Source organism: Cupressus sempervirens, chromosome 4 (assembly GCF_028749045.1).
Source record: "Cupressus sempervirens isolate cs-2001-9-10 chromosome 4, ASM2874904v1, whole genome shotgun sequence".
Classification (NCBI taxonomy): domain Eukaryota; kingdom Viridiplantae; phylum Streptophyta; class Pinopsida; order Cupressales; family Cupressaceae; genus Cupressus; species Cupressus sempervirens.
The window spans coordinates 648,525,496-648,550,711 of record NC_143121.1 but is presented as its reverse complement, the minus strand read 5'-3'; the positions used below and the strand labels follow the sequence as shown (position 1 = coordinate 648,550,711).

The 25,216-nt window shown below is 35.5% G+C and overlaps 2 protein-coding genes across 4 annotated transcripts in view; one reads left to right on the top strand and one right to left on the bottom strand.

Moving 5' to 3' along the window:
* ALN (allantoinase) overlaps positions 1-25,216 on the bottom strand; it is a 264,097-nt gene that overhangs the window by 200,106 nt on the left and 38,775 nt on the right. The gene's annotated exons all lie outside the window — the stretch shown is intronic.
* LOC149562905 (uncharacterized) lies at positions 20,047-23,922 on the top strand. Its single transcript, XM_089824193.1, has 7 exons — positions 20,047-20,431; positions 20,630-21,284; positions 21,424-21,656; positions 21,772-21,924; positions 22,073-22,416; positions 22,854-23,016; positions 23,151-23,922. The coding sequence occupies exons 2-7, from the start codon at positions 20,662-20,664 to the stop codon at positions 23,729-23,731; spliced, it is 2,097 nt and encodes a 698-aa protein (XP_089680319.1). The 5' UTR covers positions 20,047-20,431; positions 20,630-20,661; the 3' UTR covers positions 23,732-23,922.

Sequence of the window (25,216 nt, the reverse complement as noted above, 5' to 3'; positions counted from 1 at the left end):
GCCAAAAGTAAATATTATTATTTTGATGAACATAAAATGCTATACATTTCAGTCTTGGGACAATTCAAGGAGTATAATATTACAACAATTACAACCAAAGCTGGGCAAAAGACGCATGTGAAATCATTTCATGAAAGTTGTGGGAATTCGCAATGTCTATTTATTACCACCGAGGTTTTATGAGAGTGTCTGAGACTGTCCATGGTGCATATGCATGAGTTGACCTTAATGACTGTTGTTGGGCAAGAAGTTGGGCAAAGTAGAAGTTGCATGGGACAGAGTTGGGACGTGTGCTACCTTCCTTGGCCCCAAACAATTGTCATTGGTCGAATAAAAAGGTGGTATATTGTTTTGGCAGTGCCATCTTAGTGAGGAGACAAAAATTCCAAGACAACATTAAACCATGCGTTAGATAGTCAAATCATCAAATCAGGGAACATTTCATCTACCAATAGTTTCAGGAGGAAATGGACAGCATATTAATCTCATTATTCCATCTGTTGGGCTGCTAATAATATGCAGACAAGTATTTAGGCAAATAAGGTGGTATATTGTTTTGGCAGTGCCATCTTAGTGGGGAGACAAAAATTCCAAGACAACACTCAACCATACATTAGAGTAGTCAAATCATCAAATCGGGGAACATTTCATCTAGCAATAGTTTCAGGAGGACATGGACAGCATATTAATCTCATTATTCCATATGTTGGGTTGCTAATAATATGCAGACAAGTATTTATGCTAATAATATTAATCTCAGGGAGGCGTGCTACCTTCCTTGGCCCCAAACAATTGTCATTGGTCAAATAAAAAGGTGGTATATTGTTTTGGCAGTGCTATCTTAGTGAGGAGACAAAAATTCCAAGACAACACTCAACCATGCATTAGAATAGTCAAATCATCAAATCGGGGAACATTTCATCTAGCAATAGTTTCAGAAGGACATGGACAGCATATTAATCTCATTATTCCATCTGTTGGGTTGCTAATAATATGCAGACAAGTATTTATGCTAATAATATTAATCTCAGGGAGGTGTGCTACCTTCCTTGGCCCCAAACAATTGTCATTGGTCAAGTAAAAAGGTGGTATATTGTTTTGGCACTGCTATCTTAGTGAGGAGACAAAAATTCCAACACAACACTCAACCATGCGTTAGAGTAGTCAAATCATCAAATTGGGGAACATTTCATCTAGCAATAGTTTCAGGAGGACATGGACAGCATATTAATCTCATTATTCCATCTGTTGGGTTGCTAATAATATGTAGACAAGTATTTAGGCAAACCTTGTGTTCCTAGGTACAGATTTCAGCTTCAGTTATATTACGTATAGGCAACAAAGTGTTGGAATTCATCTTTAAAGTTTGTAAGGCTAAGGATATATATATATATATATATTTTCTATGTGTTGTCCAAGCTAGAATAAATGTAAACTTGAGAACTTGTAATCAATTCATGAATTTCCTGTACCTATATTTCATCAGTGCTGAGGGATATTATCAGTTCAGTTTGAATATTCAGTTCAATATAATTCCTTAAAATGCTGAGCAATATTCAAGCACTTTCTGTCAGTTCAAATCTTGAATGATTCATCAAATTAAATATCTTAGAAACTATTTGACATATTGCCTAGAATGTTATTAGCAAATGTTAATTCTAGGATCTCTGTAAATGTAATGATATTGCCATTATGATTGATATTTTTCAAATGCAGATCCCAAACTCTTATAAATACAAGAGTAGGAGACATGTCCCATGAAGAGACATATCTTTATGATATATCATTATTAGTTAATATATATATTAACAATATAAATCACAATATAACATATGATTTTTATGTGTGTGTGTGTGTGTCAATATTGTATCTTAAGATTAAATCAATCTGACTGTAGCTATAATCTTAACACTCCCTCTTAGTTGGGGAGGATTTGTTATGGAACACAATATGCTTTCAAGCATATGGAGACATATCATCTCAATGTGATAGTTACGGATATCAACAAAAAATCCATCAACTCACACATATATTACATATGGAATTTTCTTCAATTCACTATGAGGCTAAATTTATCAACACTCTTTCTTTAACAAAGAGAGAATTAAAGAAATTTGATTACAAGATTTGAACACCACCTTAAGTGTGGTCTATGATAGATTTAAGTTTTGGTGTCCGGCAAGATCCTGCCCGAAGAGCCATACCAACTTTCATGGTACCCAACAAAATTCGGCCCAAAGAACCATGATAACACTTGCTCCAACACATTTTGGTGTTAGGAGATAGGTCTACTATTGATAAGATCGTCACCTTTCAATAGCTACCTTCTATTTGTTATCATAACTTCCGGCACTCCAAGACAACAACTTAATGTAGTTTGTTATGATAACAAGTCCAACAATTGATAAGATTGTCACCTTTCAATAGCTCCTTCAAAATATATACATCAATGAAAAATGGTCACCTTTCATGACATAATCACAACAACATCATGTAGTAACTCACATGATATCCACCATGAACCAAGTCAGAGGGTGGACCCACCATAGCTGCTACTAGAGGGTGGAACAAGGGTTTTCACCTCAAACTTCCCTCTCATAAAGGAGAGTGCATTTCAAAGAATTTCTCTTAGAACTTCTCCTCATAGAGAAGATATCAACCACAAAGGATTGCATCTCAAAATTTCTCCCTCTAAACATCGATCCTGGGAAATCAGGTTCTCTAGTTACTTCCTCAGAAACTCTCTTCACCCAAGGATGCTTGTTGAACTCACTCTGAATCTGATATCAATTTTCTGATTTTCTGGTGATAAGTCATCACTTCCTCATGATATACATAAGAGTAGGCCCATCAACATCGTGCATTTCTAGACTCCCTCTGAGTATCAATCTTCTAAGCTCCTGCATTGTCTTAGAAGAAGTGTCATACTCCCTCTCAATGTAGAAGGATTTCATAATTTCAAACATCAGAGATATTTGCTTCAAGAACCTCATTTTATCCATCTTGATCATCAAGGTCTTTGAAGCTATTATCATTAGATTGAGTATGCACATTATTTGATAGCATATGTAAAGTGTCAACCTTCTTTTCTTGTAAGAATATCCTCAAACATAAAGGAAAAGATCAAGACAAATAACCCTTATAATATGTATAGAATTTCAAATAAGAGGGAGAATACAAGGAGTAGATAAATGTAAAAGATAAGAATACTTATCTGCACATGACGATTCAAAAATTGTCTTTTTAGATTATTTGAGAATGAAACATCTCCCCTCTAAATAAGGTTCAAGTGGGAATGGAACATTGACTATTATTCCCCCCTCAATGTAAAATTTCCACTCATTCTTATGTTGTTGAACAATTTTGTATCAAATATGACAATTCCTTTCTAAGTTCCAACTTTCTCTTTTCGTCCATTAAAGGTCCAAACATTCATTTAGCTTAACAATAGAAGTGAACATGTCCTTCCATTTTCTCAACTTGTACATAATACGCCAATATCTTGATTGATTATGATTGTGCCACATGAACCTACAACTCATATGTCAATTTTTATTCATCAAAGAGAGACTCGTAGATGGTTCAAATGAATTCTTAAAAGCTTCATTAATGTGGTTTACTCCCTCTGAATCAATATGACCGAGATCAATGAAGGTTGATTGAATCATATTCTCTATCTACTCCCTTTCTTTCAAGGTTGTCTCTAATAACATGTTAGTTTCCCTCTCAATCTCCCTCCTCCTGCAGTAACATTCTCAGAGGAAAATATCAAGGCACATAACTCTTATAGTACAAATAAGAATCGTAAGATTAATCAAGATGTTAGTAATTAACTCGTGTCCATTATTCACAACAACATAAATGATTATAACATCTCTTTCCAAATTAAGATAACACAATACTTAATTTCTATATGTATGTCTTTCCCTTAGATAACATATTCTCCTTGAAATTCAATTGTAGAAATATATATAAATTTCATTTCATTTCATTTATATTTCAATAGCAATATTAGTTTAAAAAACTAATAAATTATATTATAATATATTATAAATTATATCACTGCAAGTATAATTTATTCCATACTATATAATGTAAAAGATAAAACTTAGATAAGATACCCCTCCTTTTGTACATATATAAGAACAATATGAATTAATTTATAATATTTAAAATGACACACCTCTTACGTCCACTTACCTTGGTGGCAGGTTTCATTGTCCTTTATGACGTCTGTGGGATGACATTTCGAATTAAGTTGCACTTACCATTCCACTACTTTCATTCATTGTAGATATAATTGTATTAGTGATACCACCCACCTATATTCCCTTGTGGGGTCCACATTGTGCACTGGTCCTTAGCACTTTGCCCACGGTCGCTATCAAATAGGGATATACAATTGGTCAAAGGTCCATGTCCATTAATGTGATCGGTCTCACCATAAATATTATGTTTGCCAATGTAATAATCAGGCTGAAGTATTTAATAATATATTTCCCTTGTTAAATTTATTCATTCCAACTGCAATACTCATTTCATGAGATGAACGAGCAAAAGATTTCACTGACAACGATTCAAGAACATTCTAAAAAACAATTCAAACTCTCCCTAAATGTTCCTTCCCCCGGTTGAATATGATTGCTTGATGTTTAGGAAGCCCTTTTGAGATTCCTTGCTCTCAAGCTTACAGCTACAAATATGTTCCCCTTTAGCAATAACAATTCACGTTAAATAAGGAACAAGCGACCAATATAAACTCAACTTCAAGCCCTCCACATTTGCCAGCAATGAATAGACTATGGTCTTAGGAAGTGAGAGTATTGTGCATTGGAGTGAAAGGAACCCGCGTCAAAAGGAAGTGTTGGTTATCAAAACCGTAGATTAGAATCCTATGAGCCTTTCCTGCTCGATGTTGGGATGTCTAATCGGTTGTGGCCAACTTGACAGGATCAATCAATTCGATTTAGATCCTCTGCGCTTTTGGCTCTGCAAAACCAAGGCTTGTACACCTGATCCTGGGCAACAAACTTGAATCCGAGACATTTACAGCAGATAAATTCAACGCAAAGATAATTTCCCAATACAACAAGTTTTTAAGGAAATTTCCAGATTGATAACCGTGAGTATTAATCTTCGAATTATAATTACCTTAATAAGTTTGAGAGTGCTGAAATAAGATTAAAAGTGAATTACTATAACAAAAAGATATCAAACCCTTAAAAAGAAAAAGACTAGAATATTGCCAACATGTAGATTTAGAAATATGAGCGAGTTAATGATCAGTGCTGAAATTTAAAACGGCGATAGAGTCAATATTATAAGTTTTCACATACAACTTTATGATATTATGATATTAAATCTATAAACAATTCAGTTATCAAGATGTGTTAAATTATTTTATTTTATGCGTATTGAAACCAGTCTATAATGTTTTAACCTTTAAAAGGACAAAATAGATACAAATAAGAAACAATTATAATATTCCACAACATTTGTATTTGTCGGGTTTAAATAGCAGCAAATAATTTGATCCACTTATCCCAATAATAAATTATTAATAGAAAACAAAAAAGATTGCAAAGGACAAACTATATAATATTTAACTCTACAGCACATAAAAGTCTTATTGATTATATTGCGGAAAAATTTGTGTTGAAGACACTCAAATATAGATGCTCCGTCCAACACAATCTGATATCACGCAATATTTGAAATGTATGCTCAATAGTTTCAATCTCCAAGAGCTTAGTTCAAATTCAATCTCTTCCAGAAAAGGAATTATAATAACTCATATGCCTCAGAGTGCAGATAATTTTTTTGGAATAAAGGTCAATGGTGGTTTGTTTGATTTTCCATCATATACTTATAGAGGGCTGAAAGGTGTCGGTTACCTTCCCAAACATTGCACCCTTTCATAAATAAAACTAACCAATGTATGTTAATAAAACCTTTAAACAAAATAATTATAGGTTATAATTCTCTGTGTTTAAATATTTGGCAGATTAAACACAAAGATCCCTTCATATTTTGGCGTCTACAGATTTATCCTCCTCCTTGCTCGACATAGCCACATTGCCAATGGTTAGGACAAATATCTCTCTGAATCGTGGTTACCATCTTCTTCCTCCACCTGCAGAAGGTCACATTAGGGCCACAACAAATCGCTGCAATTTCCGCAAACTCCATAATATGAATCTGCGTGGGCTCCTTTGATATGCAAGGTTTCCTGCAACGAACAGATAAGAACATTAAATACTAATTGGCAAATAGTAACAAAATAGGAAATACAAGAACTACTGAATACAAAGAGCACTTAGGCGGTGGGATTCCAATATATCTAAAGAATTTTTAATGGTAAGAATGCCACAAATCATGGCATTGAACCGCTGATGAAGAACTTTCCAACAGACACTTAGAAATCTTCAAACTTTAATCGCTTATCCCCTGGAAACAAACTCTCGAATATACAAGGCAGACTGAGTTCGATGCTATAATTTGCCAACCTTTTCACACATAATCGTCTACATATTCTAACGTGCAAAAAAAACTAGTTTATCAATTCTCCTAGTCCGCATGGGTTTGTCCAATCATTTTATTTCCTCCCGCATTTTCCGCTAACCTGCAATGGATAGTGAATATCATCAGAAATAAATCATTAAAAAGTTGTTACCAATGATTCATAAAAGTGGCTCATGGTACTCATGGATGAAGGGCAATCTCTGATAGTTTGTGGAATCACCAGAATTAATCTTCTCTAACCACTATTACTGCCCTGATAATCTACTGGTAATCTTTTGAACAAGCAAATGCAATATCTATTGCCCTGCGATGCATAACCATACTCATCTTTGGACAAAATATTTAAAAGCAATGATTATACGATGGTAATATACATCTGACAACATAGTTATAATGCATAATCTTCATGACTTGTATAGGCATTTCTTGTCTTTGCTGGCTATCTCCTTTATGCTCTATTAATCTGAATATTCATTCATTTTACAAGGGCTTCTCCATTATGATTCCTTCATGGGTGCATTTTCTCTTTAGAATGATATGTTTGGCTCCATACTGTTTCATTGCTTATAGTTGCTCAAATTGTACAAGTGGCAGAACCAAATTTGGGAAACATATTGTTAGTTGTTTTGACATTACTTCTCGTCTCCAACTCTGAAAAACCTTAAATCTATGACTACATTTAGAGCATTCATAAGAGTAATCCAAACTGAGTTCTACCACCATGACTTAACCAAGTAAAAGAAGAAATTTACTCTTTGAAATATTCATGGCAATCTTCAGCAAATTCTTCAGCTTAATTTATACTCATGTCTGCAATTTCAACTTTTGATAATACCATACAAGTTTGAACCTTGAAAACATAATGTGCCAATTTAGTTGCAACATACAATGAGTCAACCACAGATCGCCTCCAACACTTCCACTGTCCATGGTGATAGCATTGGTAACATCCTCCAGCGTTGTGCGTACATAGACAATAGCAAATCTCAATACAAGTTTGAACCTTGAAAACATAATGTGCCAATTTAGTTGCAACATACAATGAGTCAACTACAGATTGCCTCCAACACTTCCACTGTCCAGGGTGATAGCATTGGTAACATCCTCCAAAGTTGTGCGTACATAGACAGTAGCAAATCTCACCATGTTTCAATTCTTATACTCCTTGTTTTATAACAGATTCTAGAGGACAATAAAACAATCAAAATGCTTACTGCATCCCGAATGTGCTGATTGAAATTAAGTTGAGAGGACAATCCCTCAATAATTGGATATGCTTTTTTGTACAATGAGGAATGGAGACCCAAATCCCAGGCTCCATCAGGAAGAAGTCCATGATCTTAATAAGTTGTGCCTTGAACAAATCACGCCCCACAAATTATCGTAGTGACTACTCTATTTTCAGTTCCCATACGTTGTTGCTTATCTAGAGGCTTATGTCTGTATGCTTCAAAATTCACAACTTCACAAAATATCCATCTTTAAACTCTGACATGTCATCAATTTAGCATATTTGTCTTCCTAGTCTCTAACAGATGATTGTTTATAATGCTCTTTGTGTTTACGTTGCCTGTATATGACCCAGAACTGAAAACATTACACCAGCTGAGATTATTACTAATCCTATGCTTAGTTGCCGATTCGTGACACAAATTCGATTCGGGCACGTGAATTGGATCCATGGATTCGAGATTTTTTCCCACCAATTATGATTCGTGGAGGATTCGTGCATATATATATATATATGTGTGTGTATGTATGTATGTACTAAAAAATAAGAGAAATATAAATAATTCTAAAACTAAATCATTTCATAGTATGAATCTATGATTTTAGTATGCATCTATGAATCTAGTATACTTGATCAATGACATTGATAATTAATCTATTTTCATGATTATAAAGAAAATCAACACATTCACATTGAATTACTAAAAGTGAAAGTTTGTAACATTCAAAATATAGATCATTAAACTTAAAGCTTGTAACATGATTTACTCATAAAAGAGTCGAGAGTCAAGACCAAAGTTTTTGATTTAATCATCAAATGGATTTTCAAGAAAATCCACATCAGAGGGGTACCGATGAGCTGCAAGTGTTGCATCTGTATTAGTAGAGGAACCCAAACCACTAGTAGTAGAGGGGATTGTTAACTCATAATCCTCCTCCTCATCATCCACATCAATCAAAGTGGATCTAGCAAGATCCCAGATGGTCATATCTAAATCAGGAGTCTCAAGTGCTACATCCCAAAGCTTTTCGGTCCCCTTCTTGTACTTAGGATCCTTCCATGACAACAAGCACAAATTGTTGTGAATGAACACAAGGTCTTTTGATTTTTTTGGAGCCAACCGGTTGCGTTTGACTGAGTGGATAAAGGAGTAAGTACTCCAATTCCGCTCAGCTGCAAAAGAGCTAGCAACCTTAAGAGAAATTAAACATTATCAATACAACAATCAAGATAAATAAATTAAATAATAAATTCAAGGAATTGAGAGTGTTAACCTTAAGCTTAATTTTACAAACTTACTTGGGATAGGACTTTTATGGCAAGAGGTTGGAGGTACATGAAGGCTTGCCCATGAAGGTACCACCATTTGATGGCACCCATCCTGCTTCGGTTTGCTATGGCAATCGGGTGGAAATCCTCACCTGAGTTGAAGGCAACAAATTCACTCCTCACAATTGCCCCAATCTCTGGATCTTGGAATATCTTAGCTAGTGCCCTCTTATACCCATCTGCAACCTCTGCATCTCTAAATGGTGGCACTCTACTTGGAAGGCGAAGTACATCTGCACTATAGTACTTAGGGATAACAAAAGACAATTGAACACTATCAAACATCAATAGCACAAGCATTGGATAAAATAAGCACAAGCATTTGATAAGAACTACAGTACCTTGGGGATAGAGCATATGCAAGGAGGTGCAAAGGTGTGGTCATCTTGTTACATCAATGATGAACAATTTTTTCCACTTTCTTGTAAAGGGTGTCCTTAGGATCATTCTCCCTCCTCTGAATGACCTAGGATATGAAATATGAATAATAATTATAATTAGTGAATATGTCAATTTAAACTTTAGAATTTAGATATCTCTCAAATAAAAAATTGTTGTAAAAGAGCGTAAAACTTACCATTTTAATTTTTTCCAGCATACTATCCATGGAATCATAAATATCCCCACGGCATGGCTCATCACTATCTGCGAAGCAAAGCATTGCCATTATTGGATCAGTGATTTCCAACACATAATGCACAAGACCCCACCAATCCTCATCTAGTATCATTCTTCTCACATTTAAGGCCCTTGCTGTATTGGAATTCTTCCAAATGCCCCATTGAGGACTAATGACCATATGTTTCAATGCTTCTTTTACCTTCACAAGTCGTTTCAAGACGATTGTGTGAGAGGCAAAGCGGGTTTCAACAAGCTAAGAACATGTTAAAATCAAGTTAGTAATACATTTAAAAATTTAAAAATGTTAAAGTAAACAACAACAAAAATTATGGAATCCAATAATATTCAATTATATATTAATATTATATATAGAAATTTACCTTCAATAACTCCAATTCCGAGAAACTCCTAAAAATTGCTTGTGACATGTGGTGATTTGTCACAAACAATTGAATCTCTTCAGCTTCCTCAGATATCCTTTTCACCCAATCTATTTCGGTGCCAATTTCTTTCATCACTAAATTGAGAGAGTGGACGGTGCATGGTGTCCAAAAGATATGATCATATCTAGACTCTACAATTATCCCTGCAAACTTTTGCATTGTCCATGACCACTTGGACAACATTATCAGGACCCACTGACTCTATGGCATCAATGAGAATGCGTGAAATAAATTTTGCATCTTTCACTTGCCCTTCACAATCAACTGCCTTCAAGAACATTGCCCCCTTAGGGCATACAGCAATAACATTGATCAATGGACGATTTCTACAATCTTTCCACCCGTCCGAAATAATAGACACACACGATTGAACCCAAAAATCTCTTATTGGTTGAAGTTGAGCCTCTACATATTTCCTCTCATCATGTAATATGGTAGTGTTCAACTTCTCATAACCAGGCGGTTTGTAACCATGGGGTGCATCATTTATTGCTTCCACCATCTCCCTAAAATAAGGTGATCTCACAAAAGTAAATGAAACACCATTTGCAATTAAACAACATCCAATTTTGTGATCAGCAATGTGTCTCTTTTCATTTTGGAATGCCCTATCTAGTGGGCCTCTCTTGCGGGTGAGTGGAGATGGGTATTCATCTTCATCATTTGTAGTTGGCATACGCAAAAAAGGATGTGTTCTTGTGTTTGTTTGATCGAATGATGGTGTTGGTGTATTTGTTCTTTTGGAAGCACCACGTTTTTCTTTTGCAACTTGATGAAGGTATGCTCTGATACCACTTGATGAAGGGCCACACCACCCTACCAACTCATAACCAAAAATGCCATAATATGAAGACAAAAAGATGACAAAATACTTCTCAAGAAATTTTATTATACTTGAAATCCAATAGCAATTACAATAACATTTTTGCAAGATCTCTCAAGATCCAATCCAAACCCAAGCTAGTCTAGATCCACACTCTGGTAGAAACCTCCAAGATCTCAACTTGTGCTCGCAAGCCACCAAGCAACCTCCTTGTTTCTAAATTGCAACCACTAGCTCTTCTCCAACTTTATCCAAGATCCAAGTGTAAGCTGAGTCACATTCGACGCTCTGTCTACACACTCACAACTCCATCACAATCCTGCTGTAAACTGCCTCACACTCGGTGCTCTATCCATAGACTCAGGAAAACTCACTCTTCACTTCCTCCTTCTCTTTCACACCTTGAAGCTTTTCCTTCCAAAGCTTTCCTTCCAACTTGACTAGAAATGCTCATATGCATTGCTTAAACAAGTACTTACAACCCCATGCATGACTTATCCACAACCTTCCAGAATTGCACAATATCCACAACTTTCTAGAATTACAACTAAGCACCACCATGTGGCCCAATTAGAAAATTATATTTCTATTGTGGATCACAACAAATATTAAATGCATAATTTAAGGAACTTTCCACAAACTTCTAAGATGACACTACATGCTTCGATTAATGGAATGACAACTATTTTTCTTATTTTTCTATTTATGCCACCTTTGCACCTCGAAAATAGAAATTCCTCTTTTCTCCTTTTTCCCTTATTTTATTTTTTATTATTTTTCCTTCTATTTTCGTCACTTTCTCTCTCCTCCAATTTTATTTTTTTATTTTTTTTTTATTTTTTTAAATAATTTTCCCATGCAAGATGCTCCTGCATCAGACTCCCCCGGTAGATAGAAAAGTGTGTCCCACACTTTGACGCCAAAAAGAAAGATCTACAACCATCTTCATCTTCACCAAAGGCTTCCACCTCAACACGGACAAGAAAACCAACATGCAAATCTTCCACATCTGCATTACTCTATCAAACACCAGAGCTCAACCATCCAATTAGCATGCTCACCCCCAGGAACAAACTGCACATAATGCTTCATCAACAAAACTTCATTCACATCAACAACTAGTGAATCCACACTAGTAGCAACAAACCCCGCAAACTCCATATCAGCACCAATATGTAGATCTCCATCAATACATGCCAAACCAGCAATCTCATTGCTCACAACAAGATGCTCTGCAATACATAACTCACCACCAACAACAACTAGTTCATCCACGACCGAGTGCTCTGCAATCTCCATGTTAGACTCAACCAACTGATCATGAAAACCAATCTCCATCCCAACATTAACAAGGTTAGGAATATCTTCAGCAACATCCTCCAGCTATTCTGTAGGTTCTGTATCAGACTCCACAAACTAATCAACAAAACCAACTTCTTCCACCTCAACCTTGCAATGCCATCTTTTCTCTCGAACATCCTTAACTCGATCAGCGAAGCTAGCATCAAGCCGAGTAGACATCTTAGAAAAATTCCTCTCCACTATGTCATAGAGTTTTGCAATCATCTCAGGATTCAATCCTCTCGGAGTCATCTTCCAAGGTCTTCGTAAACCCTCTGCAACAAATCCTTCCCACGCTCCTTGTGACAACCTCGAATTATTTGCAAGTCAAATTGCAACCTGCCACCTCGCACGAACAATCAGGGACCACATCACAAGTCTAGGACAACGAATCTGCAATCCACAAGCTCTCTACGATCATGCCTCAACAAGTTCAGTCTTCCATCTCCGCATCCATCGATCAATCTGCATGTCCTCCCAAGGTCCCAGTGCAAACTACCTCAGCTTCGGCGATCTATCTGCACGCTTAGGAACTCCCGCTCTGATAAACTTTGCCCAACCAAGGTCCTAGTACAAACTGCCTCACACTTCGACAATCTGCTTGTACACTTAGGAACTCCCGCTCTGATACCACTTGATGGAGTACTGCTTTGATACCACTTGATGAAGGGCCACACCACCCTACCAACTCATAACCAAAATGCCATAATATGAAGACAAAGAGATGACAAAATACTTCCCAAGCAATTTTATTATACTTAAAATCCAATAGCAATTACAATAACATTTCTGCAAGATCTCTCAAAATCCAATCCAAACCCAAGCTAGTCGAGATCCACACTCTGGTAGAAACCTCCAAGATCTCAACTTGTGCTCGCAAGCCACCAAGATACCTCCTTGTTTCTAAACCACAGCCACTAGCTCTTCTCCAACTTTATCCAAGATCCAAGTGTAAACTGCCTCACATTCGACGCTCTATCTACACACTCACAACTCCATCACAATCTTGCTGTAAATTGCCTCACACTCGGCGCTCTGTCCACAGACTCAGGAAAACTCACTCTTCACTTCCTCCTTCTCTTTCACACCTTGAAGCCCTCACACCTTCCAACTTTCACACCTTAAAGCTTTTCCTTCCAAAGCTTTCCTTCCATCTTGACTAGAAATGCTCATATGCATTGCTTAAATAGGCACTTACAACCCCATGCATGACTTATTCACAACCTTCGAGAATTGCACAATATCCACAACCTTCTACAATATCCACAACTTTCTAGAATTACAACTAAGCACCACCATGTGTCCCAATTAGAAAATTACATTTCTTTTGTGGATCACAACAAATATTAAATGCATAATTTAAGGAACTTTCCACAAACTTCTAAGATGCCACCTACATGCTTCGATTAATGGAATGACAACTATTTTTCTTATTTTTCTATTTATGCCACCTTTGCACCTCGAAAATAGAAATTCCTCTTTTCTCCTTTTTCTCTTATTTTATTTTTTATTATTTTTCCTTCTATTTTCGTCACTTTCTCTCTCCTCCACTTTTATTTTCTTTCTTTTTGTTTAATTTTTTTTAATTTATTTTTTTAAAATAATTTTCCCATGCAAGATGCTCCTACATCACAACTGCTCTATCAGCATCCTCTTGCTCTTTTGCTAACACTGTTATTTGTGCAGCTCGTAATCCCTTCTTGCACTACCCTGACACATGTTAATTCCTTCACCTGCAGGGCCCAAAAAATGTACTTTCACTCGAGAATAAGAGCTTCTATGTTGTATGTTGCAATAATTACATTTCCATATGTATGCCCCACCCCCAGAACATTGTGTGACTCTTGTTGTGTGTCTCCATAAAGGAGACCCCTTATCAATTTTGAAGCTCGCTGATGCAGCCCCACCCCACCCACTGAGCCTTGACTACTCATTGTTCTATTCTTGCAATCTAGAAAAAAAAATGAAAGAAAACCATGCTTCACACTTACACAAAACCTTGAAAATTTGGAAATCTAAAAATAAATCAATAATCTATGAAAGAACTCAAGAATATGGTTGAAATGCATACCTTAAACACTTCTTGCAAGGTATTTGGAGCTCCACAACCGATCTCCTTTGAATCCAAGCACTTTACTTCAAACTAGCAAGTATGAGAGAGTAAAATGAGAGAGCAAAATAGAGAGTAAATGAACTTCATTTTTAGGGTTTAGGGCCTTTAGGAAAACAAACATTAAAAAATGAAGTTGGGCCCACTTTTTTCCTTTTTTATTTGGGCCCTTTCGTGGATTCGTGCGGATCCGCGCGTGGATCCTCGAGGATCCGAGCAAGATCCGTAATCCTACCTATAGATCCATCAGGATCCGCGGCCCACGGATCCGGATCTGAATCGGACCCGAATCTGGATCCGGGGTTGTTAGGACGAATCCAGTAACTATGATCCTACGTAAACCCACTTGAGGTGATTTTGAAGACCGGTGCAATCTTCTCTTCATATGAAACTAAATGTATCCCTCACAAAAGTACAATCCTTTGGGTCTACAAGAAATTGAGTACAGTGTTACTATGATGGTTGTCCATATTTATTCTAATATTGATCCTTCATTTCTCACCAATTGAATTTATGCAAACTTTCTATCTTGGATCACTTGTCCTCTGCATCTTCATGTATTCCCAATAGGTTCTGACGCTAGCCTCCTCTCTTTGTAAAAAATGGAACATGTGACATCACTATATGGTTATTCCATATCTGAAATTTGTCTATGCATGTCTTTGTCCTTATTTTTCCCAATTTATGGCTCACTAACTATGTATACTATTTTCCATGTTATTGCTCAATATGAAGAGTTAATGCCTGACATCCCTCATTATTTGGTTTGTACTCACAATGATTTGTATTTGAGGCAGCAATCATGCCATCACTTAATACAATTGTGCGATTCAACATGAGCTCCTCTATCTACTTATTGTTCTTTCTTATACTTGCAGTCCAGCTCTAATACCATGTTAATTTCTAGGATCTCTACAAATGTAATAATATTGTCATTATGATTGGTATGTTTCAAATGCAAATCCCAAACTCTTATAAATATAAGAGTAGGAGACATGTCTCATGAAGAGACATGTCTTTATGATATATCATTATTAATTAATATATATTAACAATATAAATCACAATATAACATGTGATTTATATATATATATATGTGTGTGTGTGTGTGTGTGTGTATAATATATTATATATATAATATAATATAATGTATAATATATTATATATAAAATATAATATAATATAATATAATATATATTTATATATATAATATAATATTATATTATATTATATAATATTTATATTTATATATATAATATAATATAATATATATTTATTAAAAGCTCAAGTTCATTATATAATATATATAATATATTCTAGATAAAACTGGTCAAGTTCATTAAAAGCTCATCCTGATCATTTGTATTATAGTGATAATTTGGCAAATCGTCTATAATATCAGCTTCACCTGTCGTTCCCTCTATCTCTCTCTCTTCTTTATTGTGTTGTCACACTGCATCTGAATCAAACAATTTTGATGACATAATGTACTTGATTATATTTGTGTTTGATTCCTAACATAAAAAGTTCAGGTTTTTTCCCATTTCTTTTCTAGGAGTAACTTTTAAAATGTTAATAATGGAATGTTCAAAGAAACGTCAAAAAAATTTACTCGGAACTTTCATATCAATGATGATAAGTAGCTTTCTACTACTATGGAAGTTGATCTAAGGTTATGCACCAATGTTGAGACATAGAAGCATCATCAATTGGTTTTTCATGGGTAGGGGACAATATAATCTATCTTATTGTTTACTGCCTAACTCAATCACTTACACAAGTAAACAAAACTCCACATCAAAAGTATATAGATACATAAATATATAACTCACTGCACATGATCGGAAGATGTCTTTCACTACAAAGCAATATATTTTCAATCGGACATCAAATCCAAGGATATGTAGATTCCCCAACTAGAACCAACTATAAAATAATAGAGTATCGAGTTAACTGAGACTAGCAACCACTGATAGACACCAACTTCCAACCAACAAGTAGCCGGGAACTAATTATTACAAAACATAATGATATTTATTGAGCCAATGATATTAGGAACTTTTCAAAGTACATCAGTGCCCCAGAAAAAAGTTTTCTTCTAGACAACAAAGACAAAACTTGCAAGTTGGACACAACAATATTTAACAGAAATTACTATGATGTGGAAGGGTGAAAAGGCATCCCTAGATGCAAAGAGCGTGTCGGAGTAAAATAATGACAATGTCATTGTTGACGGCACTAAAGGTGTTGGTTGGCCACCAACTCTCTCTCTCTCTCTCTAAAAACTGCCATCACCATGTAGGCGGCATCCATCAATTGCTTATTTTCCTCTCCAAATCCTACTCTTTTTCCAATAATTTATTATCCCTCTACTATATGTTGTTCCTGCTCGCCTAGTTGGGTCGTCTTTTACTCCAAATGTCTATTCTTCTCTACCAGTTGGACCTCTATTTCTACTCCTATCACCTCCAATGTCATAACCTAGTACTCCTAGGCAAGTGGCTCCTAGGGATTTTGAATCCAATCTGTCAACCCCTTTTGAGAATTCTTAGCCTAGGTAAGGGCCCTATCCTATAACTAGGTGGATTCATCCATCAAAGTTGCATGCCTATAGAAGCAATGAAAAAGGTCCCAAAAGCACAACTCCATGCCATGGAGTACTCTCAACACTCGGGCATGCCAACCTTTGATTGTCATCTACAAAGGATGTCAAGCATCTAGTATCTCCTGTGTCTCAATGGGTGGTCACCCCAAGATGATGAAACCCATGAAAATGACCATCCCCAACAATTCATGAATGTCTCGTTGTATTGTGCCCACATAGGGATTCAACTAGCTAAGCCTTAGAATAATCTCATCTCAGTCTCCAAATGACAGCTTCCCTCTTGCAGGTGTGTTTGGTGAGTGTGGACCTGTAGGTGGCATTGACTCTAATATTGGTTTTGTTATCTCCTGGATAGGCATTTGTAAGAACTCTACCTATCCTTAATAATATTTTCTCACAAAAATCTCATATATTTTGGGTTTGATTTGTATCATGCTGACAATTTGTCAAACACTCAACATATTGTCTTTTCAATGGAGTTTCCAAGTAGGTTTGTTGTTGCACTTCTTGTTCAAAGGTTTCAAACATAATCATTTACAAATGCATCTCGAAGTATATAGGTTGTAATGAGAAATTTTGACAAACAGATTGCAACCTTCCATTACAATAAAATCTGAATGCAAAGGCATACAAAATGCAGATATTGTAATGTCCCCAGTTCCTCCAATTTAGAAAATAGGGACATTGTTCTAAAAGCCTTAATAGTATTGGTTATTTTCCAAAGTTTCCATATCTTTTCTATCACATTTTCTAATATCCTCCTTTTTAAATTCGTTCTCCTTATATACCCAGTCCATATTATTCTCAAAAGACATGACCGATCAGGAGCAATTATTAATATTAGTTTAATAATTGTTCAACTATAATTATATTTATAATTTAGATTACATTACATTTAACCTTTGATTAATAAGGTAATATGTTTATTTAACATTATCTTATATCACATTTTTAATAGTATTATATTTTATTATAATCATCTTTTATTATGATATTCCTTCTTCTTATTATTATAATATTATTATAATTATAACAATATTATAATATTATTATCATATTATGTTCTCTTGTTTATTATTACAATTAAGATTATAAAATTTATTATTTCTTTGACTCATTATATTATTGAATTTTACTGGAAAAAATAGGGGACATGACAATCCACCCTTCCCAAAATTGCTTGTCCTCAAGCAATTCAATATTCTCTATTTGTGATTTGATCGATGCATCCTGCAACAGTGATTTCACTTTGATTAGAATGATAATGTTTACCAACAACTTATGAAAATATTTTATCGTGAAATTAGAATAAATTTATAATTATAAACATGTCAGAGCTAAAAAATTGAATACTAAATCAGTTCAATGACACTTATCTGGATGTGTTGCCACATATTTGTACTCTCGATTGTGTTAGCTAGGTCCATGATGAGTCCTGATAATCAATCCTTGTAATCTTTGGTAGGGATTTTATCTCTTCCAAATCTTAAGGATACTCTTCCAATCTGTATTCATAATCTTTAGGGGAGACTTTATCTCAGCTCACTATGGATATCCCTTTGGGATAATCCCTCTTTATAATCCTTAGGAGAGACTTTATCTAGTCCTAAGCCTTGTGGATATTCCTTTAGAATTATGCCTCTTTATGATCCTTAGGATATCCCTTAGAAAGTATCCATCTCTATTTAATCCTTAGGAGAGACTTTATCTCGTCCCAGGCCTCTACGTATCCCTTTAGGATGTACTCATCTCTATGATCCTTGGGAGAGACTTTATCCCATCCCAGGCCTGTATGGATGTCCCTTTAGGACTATCCCTCTTTATTTAATCCTTAGGAGAGACTTTATCTCTCCCTAAGGCCTCTAGGGATCTCTGATTAATCACTTGGTAAAGATCCCACCTTTACCAAGGCCCTGTCACATATGCATATGTTTAATCCTTACAATATATATATTGTCTCCTATTCGCAGTTTCTCTCTAAAGAAACTAAGCTCTTATCCAAAGAATTTAATCATCTTTACTGTTTATTGCATTCTAAGTTTCTCTCTAAAGAAACCAGATATTTCATAAGCTTTTGTTCAACTCTCCATGTCTCAATTAGAATGTTTACTTTGGGTTTCTCTCTAAAGAAACCGAACATTCAAAGATTGCCTTATTTCAATACCTGGCAAGTAACGTGTCTCTGTGAAATACTTGACTTTCGGAACGTGCGTGGATGTCTGCTGACTCTCAATAAGGTTACTCTCGATTTGAATAAGTTCGGACGTCTGGAGCAAACTGCTGTTACCAATCTCCTTACGGATACCCGAGCTTTAAGTTAGTGGTGCTATTGAAATAAACCATCGTTATAATCCTGTGTTTTTCCTCCGCCTTTTTCCTCCACCCTTAGTCCATTCAAAATTAATCTCCATACATACATACATACATACATACATACATACATATATATATATATATATATATCTTTTACTTTTAGTGATTGTCTCTTAAAACAAAAAGACATATCTCTTCAAAGATAAATAACAAAATATCTTCAATTTTAATCTAACCTTTCAATTTAATCCATTATGGTGGCATCTTTTCAATACTGAAAACTAATCGTGCCTTAAAATCTGTTTAGACATCTTTTTACTTTATGAATTTAATATATCGAACCTTGCTAGGTAATGGTAATATTTGTTTCTACTGCCATCGAAGCTTTTAATCTTATCTCTTCCCTGTAACATTTACTCTTCATCCGCAAACCTTTAATGAAGACTTTATCAAGCCTTCCTGGCTTATTAATCCTTCGTATTACCAAGGGCTTACTTGGTACCACAGTTCGTTGTTTTCCATTCTTTATATTATTGCCGCAATGCACTTCGTCGATAATATATTTGTGTTCGATGCATACAATTTCATCATCGACTATTGTCCTGAGTGATTTATGTTCTATTCAAATCATAGTTCCAAAAATTGCCATGAAATCGCCGAAATCGCGATAAGATTCATGGCTCCCGATTTTTTTGGAATCGGAAATCGCTGGTGGCGATTTTTTCGTGTGAATCGCCTGAATCGCCTGAATCGGCGATTCATGGCAAAAATCGCCAAAATCGCCATCGTGAATCTCCAGAAATCGGCCGTGGCAACAAGGATAGAAAGTTCAATTTTTTAAAAAAAACACATGTTTTATTTGCTTTCTAAGTTGACTTTCCTTTTTGTTATAACCCTAAAGAGCCTTCTATTTGCTTAGTATGAGTAGAAGAGAGGAAGAGTGAGAGAGAAGAAGAGAAAAGAGAATCCATAGGTTTCCAACCGGCAAGAAGGAAGAGCACCAAAGAGATCAGAAGTCCATTTGGGGAGGCCATAAATTGCACTGGGAGCATTAAGGAGTCAATATCAACACTCCTCAACTCATTTGCAAGAGGTAAGTGTTGGTTTTTTTTTTGCATGTTAGTGTAGTATGCATTTTTTGTTAAAATTTTTTAGTGTTCAAACTTCATTTGCAAATCTTGAATGTTTTTTATTTTTAGTTTTACTAAATTGCAAACTAGGGTTTGTTGTTTTGTAGTTTTTGTTTATTAGTTGCAAACTTTGATTTTTTACATGAATTTTTTTATTGCAGCAGCCCTTTGCTTTCATTTTCCAATTTCCACAATGGGTAAAAAAGATGAATGCTGGAAATATAATGAAGAGTTTCCTGGGAGAACCAAATATCAAACAAAATGTATATTTTGCAAAAAAAAAAAAAATTCGGGAGGTATCTATAGATTGAAATACCACATTGCTGGCATACCTGGCCATGATGTCACAGTTTGCACTCAACAAACCGCTGAGGCAAAACGCTCTTGTTTAGTGGCATTAGAAAAAATTGAACAAGACAAGTTGACTAAGAAAATGCAACTTGAAGGGTTAAGAGGTATTGGCTCCCGTGCTCCCACATCCGCAACCGCATCTACATCTGCAAGTGCATCTGCATCAGCTTCCGCATCCGTAGGTTGTGTTGGGGAGGGTTCTTCTAGGCCTCCTTTTCATCCTAGTGCTAGTGCTCATGTGAGTGTTAGTGGTAGTCGGTCTCATACTGAGACAGAGTCCAACACCAACCTATTGCGGCCTAGAGTGCGGAAAAGCAGAATGGATAGTTACTTTGTGCCCCGCACTACTCCTGGCTCCCAACCCACGCTTGAGGGCATGGGTTTGAACAAGGAGATTCATGATGCTGCCAGAAAAGAGATTTGCAAATTCTGGTACTTTTGCAACATTCCATTTATTGCAGCCAGGTAATTGATTCTTTTTTCTTTGTTATCTTCAAAGTTAAAGTTAAAAGTAAAAGTAAAACTTTAATTATATCTACTTGTTTTATGATTTTAGTTTTTGACATCTAAATTTCTAATCAATATCATTATCTATTTGTGACAGGACTCCTTATTGGCAGAACATGATAGATGCAGTTGCCATTTGTGGTCCGGGGTTTAAAGCCCCAACTGAGGCTGAGTTGAGTGGATACCTCCTGGAGGAAATGGTTGAGGATATGAGGCATGAGCTTGAGGACAACCGAAAGGAGTGGATCGAAAAGGGTTGCACCATCATGACTGATGGTTGGACAGATAGGAGGGGAAGAACACTCCTCAATTTTCTTGTATCCTGTGGAGGTGATTGATCATTCTACTTTCCTACATACATAATTTTGAATCGTGATTGACTATTTCAAATTTTGATTTGTTGATTGCTAATAGTAATTATAATTCGTTGTTTTGTTACTTGTAGGATATACCATGTTCCTCAAATCCATTGATGCTTCTGCTCATGTAAAAAACGCCACATACTTATGTGAGGTTATTGAGGAAGTTATAGCAGAGGTGGGGGAACAACATGTGGTGCAAGTGGTGACGGATAATGCAGCAAGTTATGTTGCTGCAGGTAAACTTTTAACTTTTTAAGTTTTGAAAATAAATTTATTTGAATTTTGAACTTTTTCTAATTCTAACTTAGAATTTCTAAGTTTCCTAAGTTCTAAGTTCTAACATGTTTGAAATTTGAATTTCTAATTATCTTAAAATTGTTGTAGGCAAACTTTTGATGGAGAGGCACCCCACCATATTTTGGTCCCCTTGTGCAGCACACTGCCTTGACCTCATGTTGGAGGAAATTGGCAAACTTGAGTGGGTCAAGTCATGTGTGGAAAGGGCAAAAAACATATGTAAGTTTATTTATAATCATTCATTTGTCCTTAGCACAATGAGGAAGTACACAAGAGACAAAGAGTTAGCTCGTCCAGGGATCACGAGGTTTGCCTCGAATTTCATCACCTTGCAGTCCTTGTTGACATCAAGGGATGATTTGAGGAGCATGTTTGTTAGGCGGGAGTGGATTTCATCTTCCTATGCTACGACCACTGCAGGGATAGATGTGGTGGATTGCATATTTGATGATGATGGTTTTTGGAAACCTGCTAGAGAAATACTTAAGGTAATTTTATTGCAATTTAACATTTAATATTTTACAGTTTACTATGCTAATTGTTTAATGATTTAGTTTTACCTTATATTATTGAATTATTCTATGTTTAAGTTTTGACTCAAATTTTTGTTTTACTTTATATGTAAGCCACTGAGCCTCTTGTATCTCTCCTACGAACTGCTGATGGGGAGAAGCCCTCTATGGGCTACATATATGAGGGCATGGATAGGGCCAAGGAGGCCATTAGAGCTTAGTATGCAGGAGTGCAGGAGAAGTATGCCCCTATTTGGGACATCATTGATAGGAGATGGCAGAATCAGCTCCATAGACCCATCCATGCAGCAGCTTACTTTTTGAATTCGGCATTTCGTTTCCGTCCTAACTTCAAGGCGGATGAGGAGGTTCTCACCGGATTATATACAGTGATCCAAAGGTTGAGTACTGATGAGGATAGCAGTGCTGCAATTATTGAGCTTGATAAGTTCAATAATAAAGAAGGGCCACTTTTCTCTAGCAGGGTAGCCATAGATGCTCGGGAAACAATACAGCCAGGTAAAAATTAAATAATATATTCAATGTTCATGAATCTAGATTCTAAACTTAAAGTTGATTATGTAATTTTAGAGTTAACTTGTAATTTGTAATTTGTAAATGAGACTAATTATTTTTATTTTCCCTTATTTCAGATAGATGGTGGCAAATGTTTGGGGCCACAACCCCAAAACTTCAAAAAATTGCCATTCGTATTCTGAGTCAGCCAAGCAGCGCTTCTGGATGTGAGCGCAGTTGGTCCATGTTCGAGCACATCCACTCGAAGAGGAGAAACAGGTTGACAGTGCAGAGGTTGAATGATCTTGTCTTCGTTCATTACAACCTCCGTCTTAGGATCAGACAGATTTTGGGCACTGACTCCTCTCCGATCATTCTGGAGGAGATTGATCCAGAATCAGAGTGGCTCACAGAGGTTGTAGATCCAGTCTTCACTGAGGAAGACCGTGCGTGGATTGACCAGGTGGATATAGAGGCTGAGGCAGCTAGAGCACGTTCTTCAGGCATTGGTAGACGCACACGTGCACGCACAGACACAGGCCCTAGCGACATTCGTGAGCCCATCTTATATGCGGGAGATATGGCTCGACAGTCCTCTAGGACCTACATTAGACGCCTTGCTACTAGGCAGACTGGATACTCAGAGGCTGAGGCTGAGGCTGTAGCCGAGCTTGAGGATGATGTTGAGGATGATGATGACTATGAGCCTGAGGCTTGAGCTGGAGCCTTGTTTTTATATTTTGTTTACAGATATTGATACTGAATCATTGATAGACATATGTTTCAAAGTTTCAAACTTTCATGGATCTTCATCTTAGATTCTTACATAAATTTATGATTTGATGTCTTATGGATCATCTTACATACATTCTATGATTTAAATCATTATGATCATTTGATTTCTATTTACTTCAGCTAGCCTACAATTTACATTTTAGAATCTTAGATAACATAGTTACGTATGTGATGGATTTTATGTTTCATGTTTATGTATGTTAAGTTTTAACTTCTATTTGATGATGTTATAGTCTGCTTAAGTTATATTCAATAAAGGGTGCATGAAATAAGTTTTAAATTGTTAAAATCTTTAAATTTAAAGGGTTTTTTCAAATTTGCCGATTCATCGCCGATTCATTGCCGATTCATTGCCGATTCACGATTCGATTCGGCCTTGCCGATTCCGATCCGATTCCGATTCACGTTTCTATGATTCAAATATCTATGGACTTCGTTTCCATCTTATATTCCCATTTCACTTATATTTTACGAGAATGATTGACTTCATAATTTATCAAACTCGACAGCATTTTGATATTATTGATCATCACTTGAAAATCGCGATGACTTGGAATTCATGTTTATTTACATTTTCACACCTGTGTGATCGCCCCCTTCATAAGTGACTCTTCCTCATGTAAATTTATCCCTGATTATTTTATTGATTTGGTTGTCTTTTCTAACTTGCTCAATAACACTAGTATATAGAAAATAATAATCGCTACTTATAAATTTATCTTCTAAAGAAAACTTTACCAATCTCACAGGCTCTAAAAAAAATTTCTCTGATAAAACCCTTTTGACAAATTTCTTTGAATAAGCTTTACAAGCTGGCAAGAAAACTTGCTCTAATACCACTATAATGTCCCCAGTTCCTCCAATTTAGAAAATAGGGATATTGTTCTAAAAGCCTTAATAGTATTGGTTATTTTCCAGAGTATCTATATCTTTTCTATCATATTTTCTGATATCCTCCTTTTTAAATTCATTCTTCTTATATACCCAGTCCATATTGTTCTCAAAAGACATGACCGATCAGGAGCAATTATTAATATTAGTTTAATAATTGTTCAACTATAATTATATTTATAATTTAGATTACATTACATTTAACCTTTGATTAATAAGGTATTATGTTTATTTAACATTATCTTATATCACATTTTTAATAGTATTATATTTTATTATAATCATCTTTTATTATGATATTCCTTCTTCTTATTATTATAATATTATTATAATTATAACAATATTATAATATTATTATCATATTATGTTCTCTTGTTTATTATTACAATTAAGATTATAAAATTTATTATTTCTTTGACTCATTATATTATTGAATTTTACTGGAAAAAATAGGGGACATGACAGATATAAAATTCAAAACAATATTCTGTCGATCAAAAACAAATACCAAAACAAT

Excerpts from the sequence above, each read along its gene's own strand:
- LOC149562905 (XM_089824193.1), top strand. The coding sequence starts at position 20,662 with ATGGGTAAAAAAGATGAATGCTGGAAATATAATGAAGAGTTTCCTGGG. Across the intron at positions 21,925-22,072 it reads AGCAAGTTATGTTGCTGCAG|GCAAACTTTTGATGGAGAGG; the intron begins GTAAACTTTTAA and ends AAATTGTTGTAG. Across the intron at positions 22,417-22,853 it reads CCACTGCAGGGATAGATGTG|GCGGATGAGGAGGTTCTCAC; the intron begins GTGGATTGCATA and ends CCTAACTTCAAG.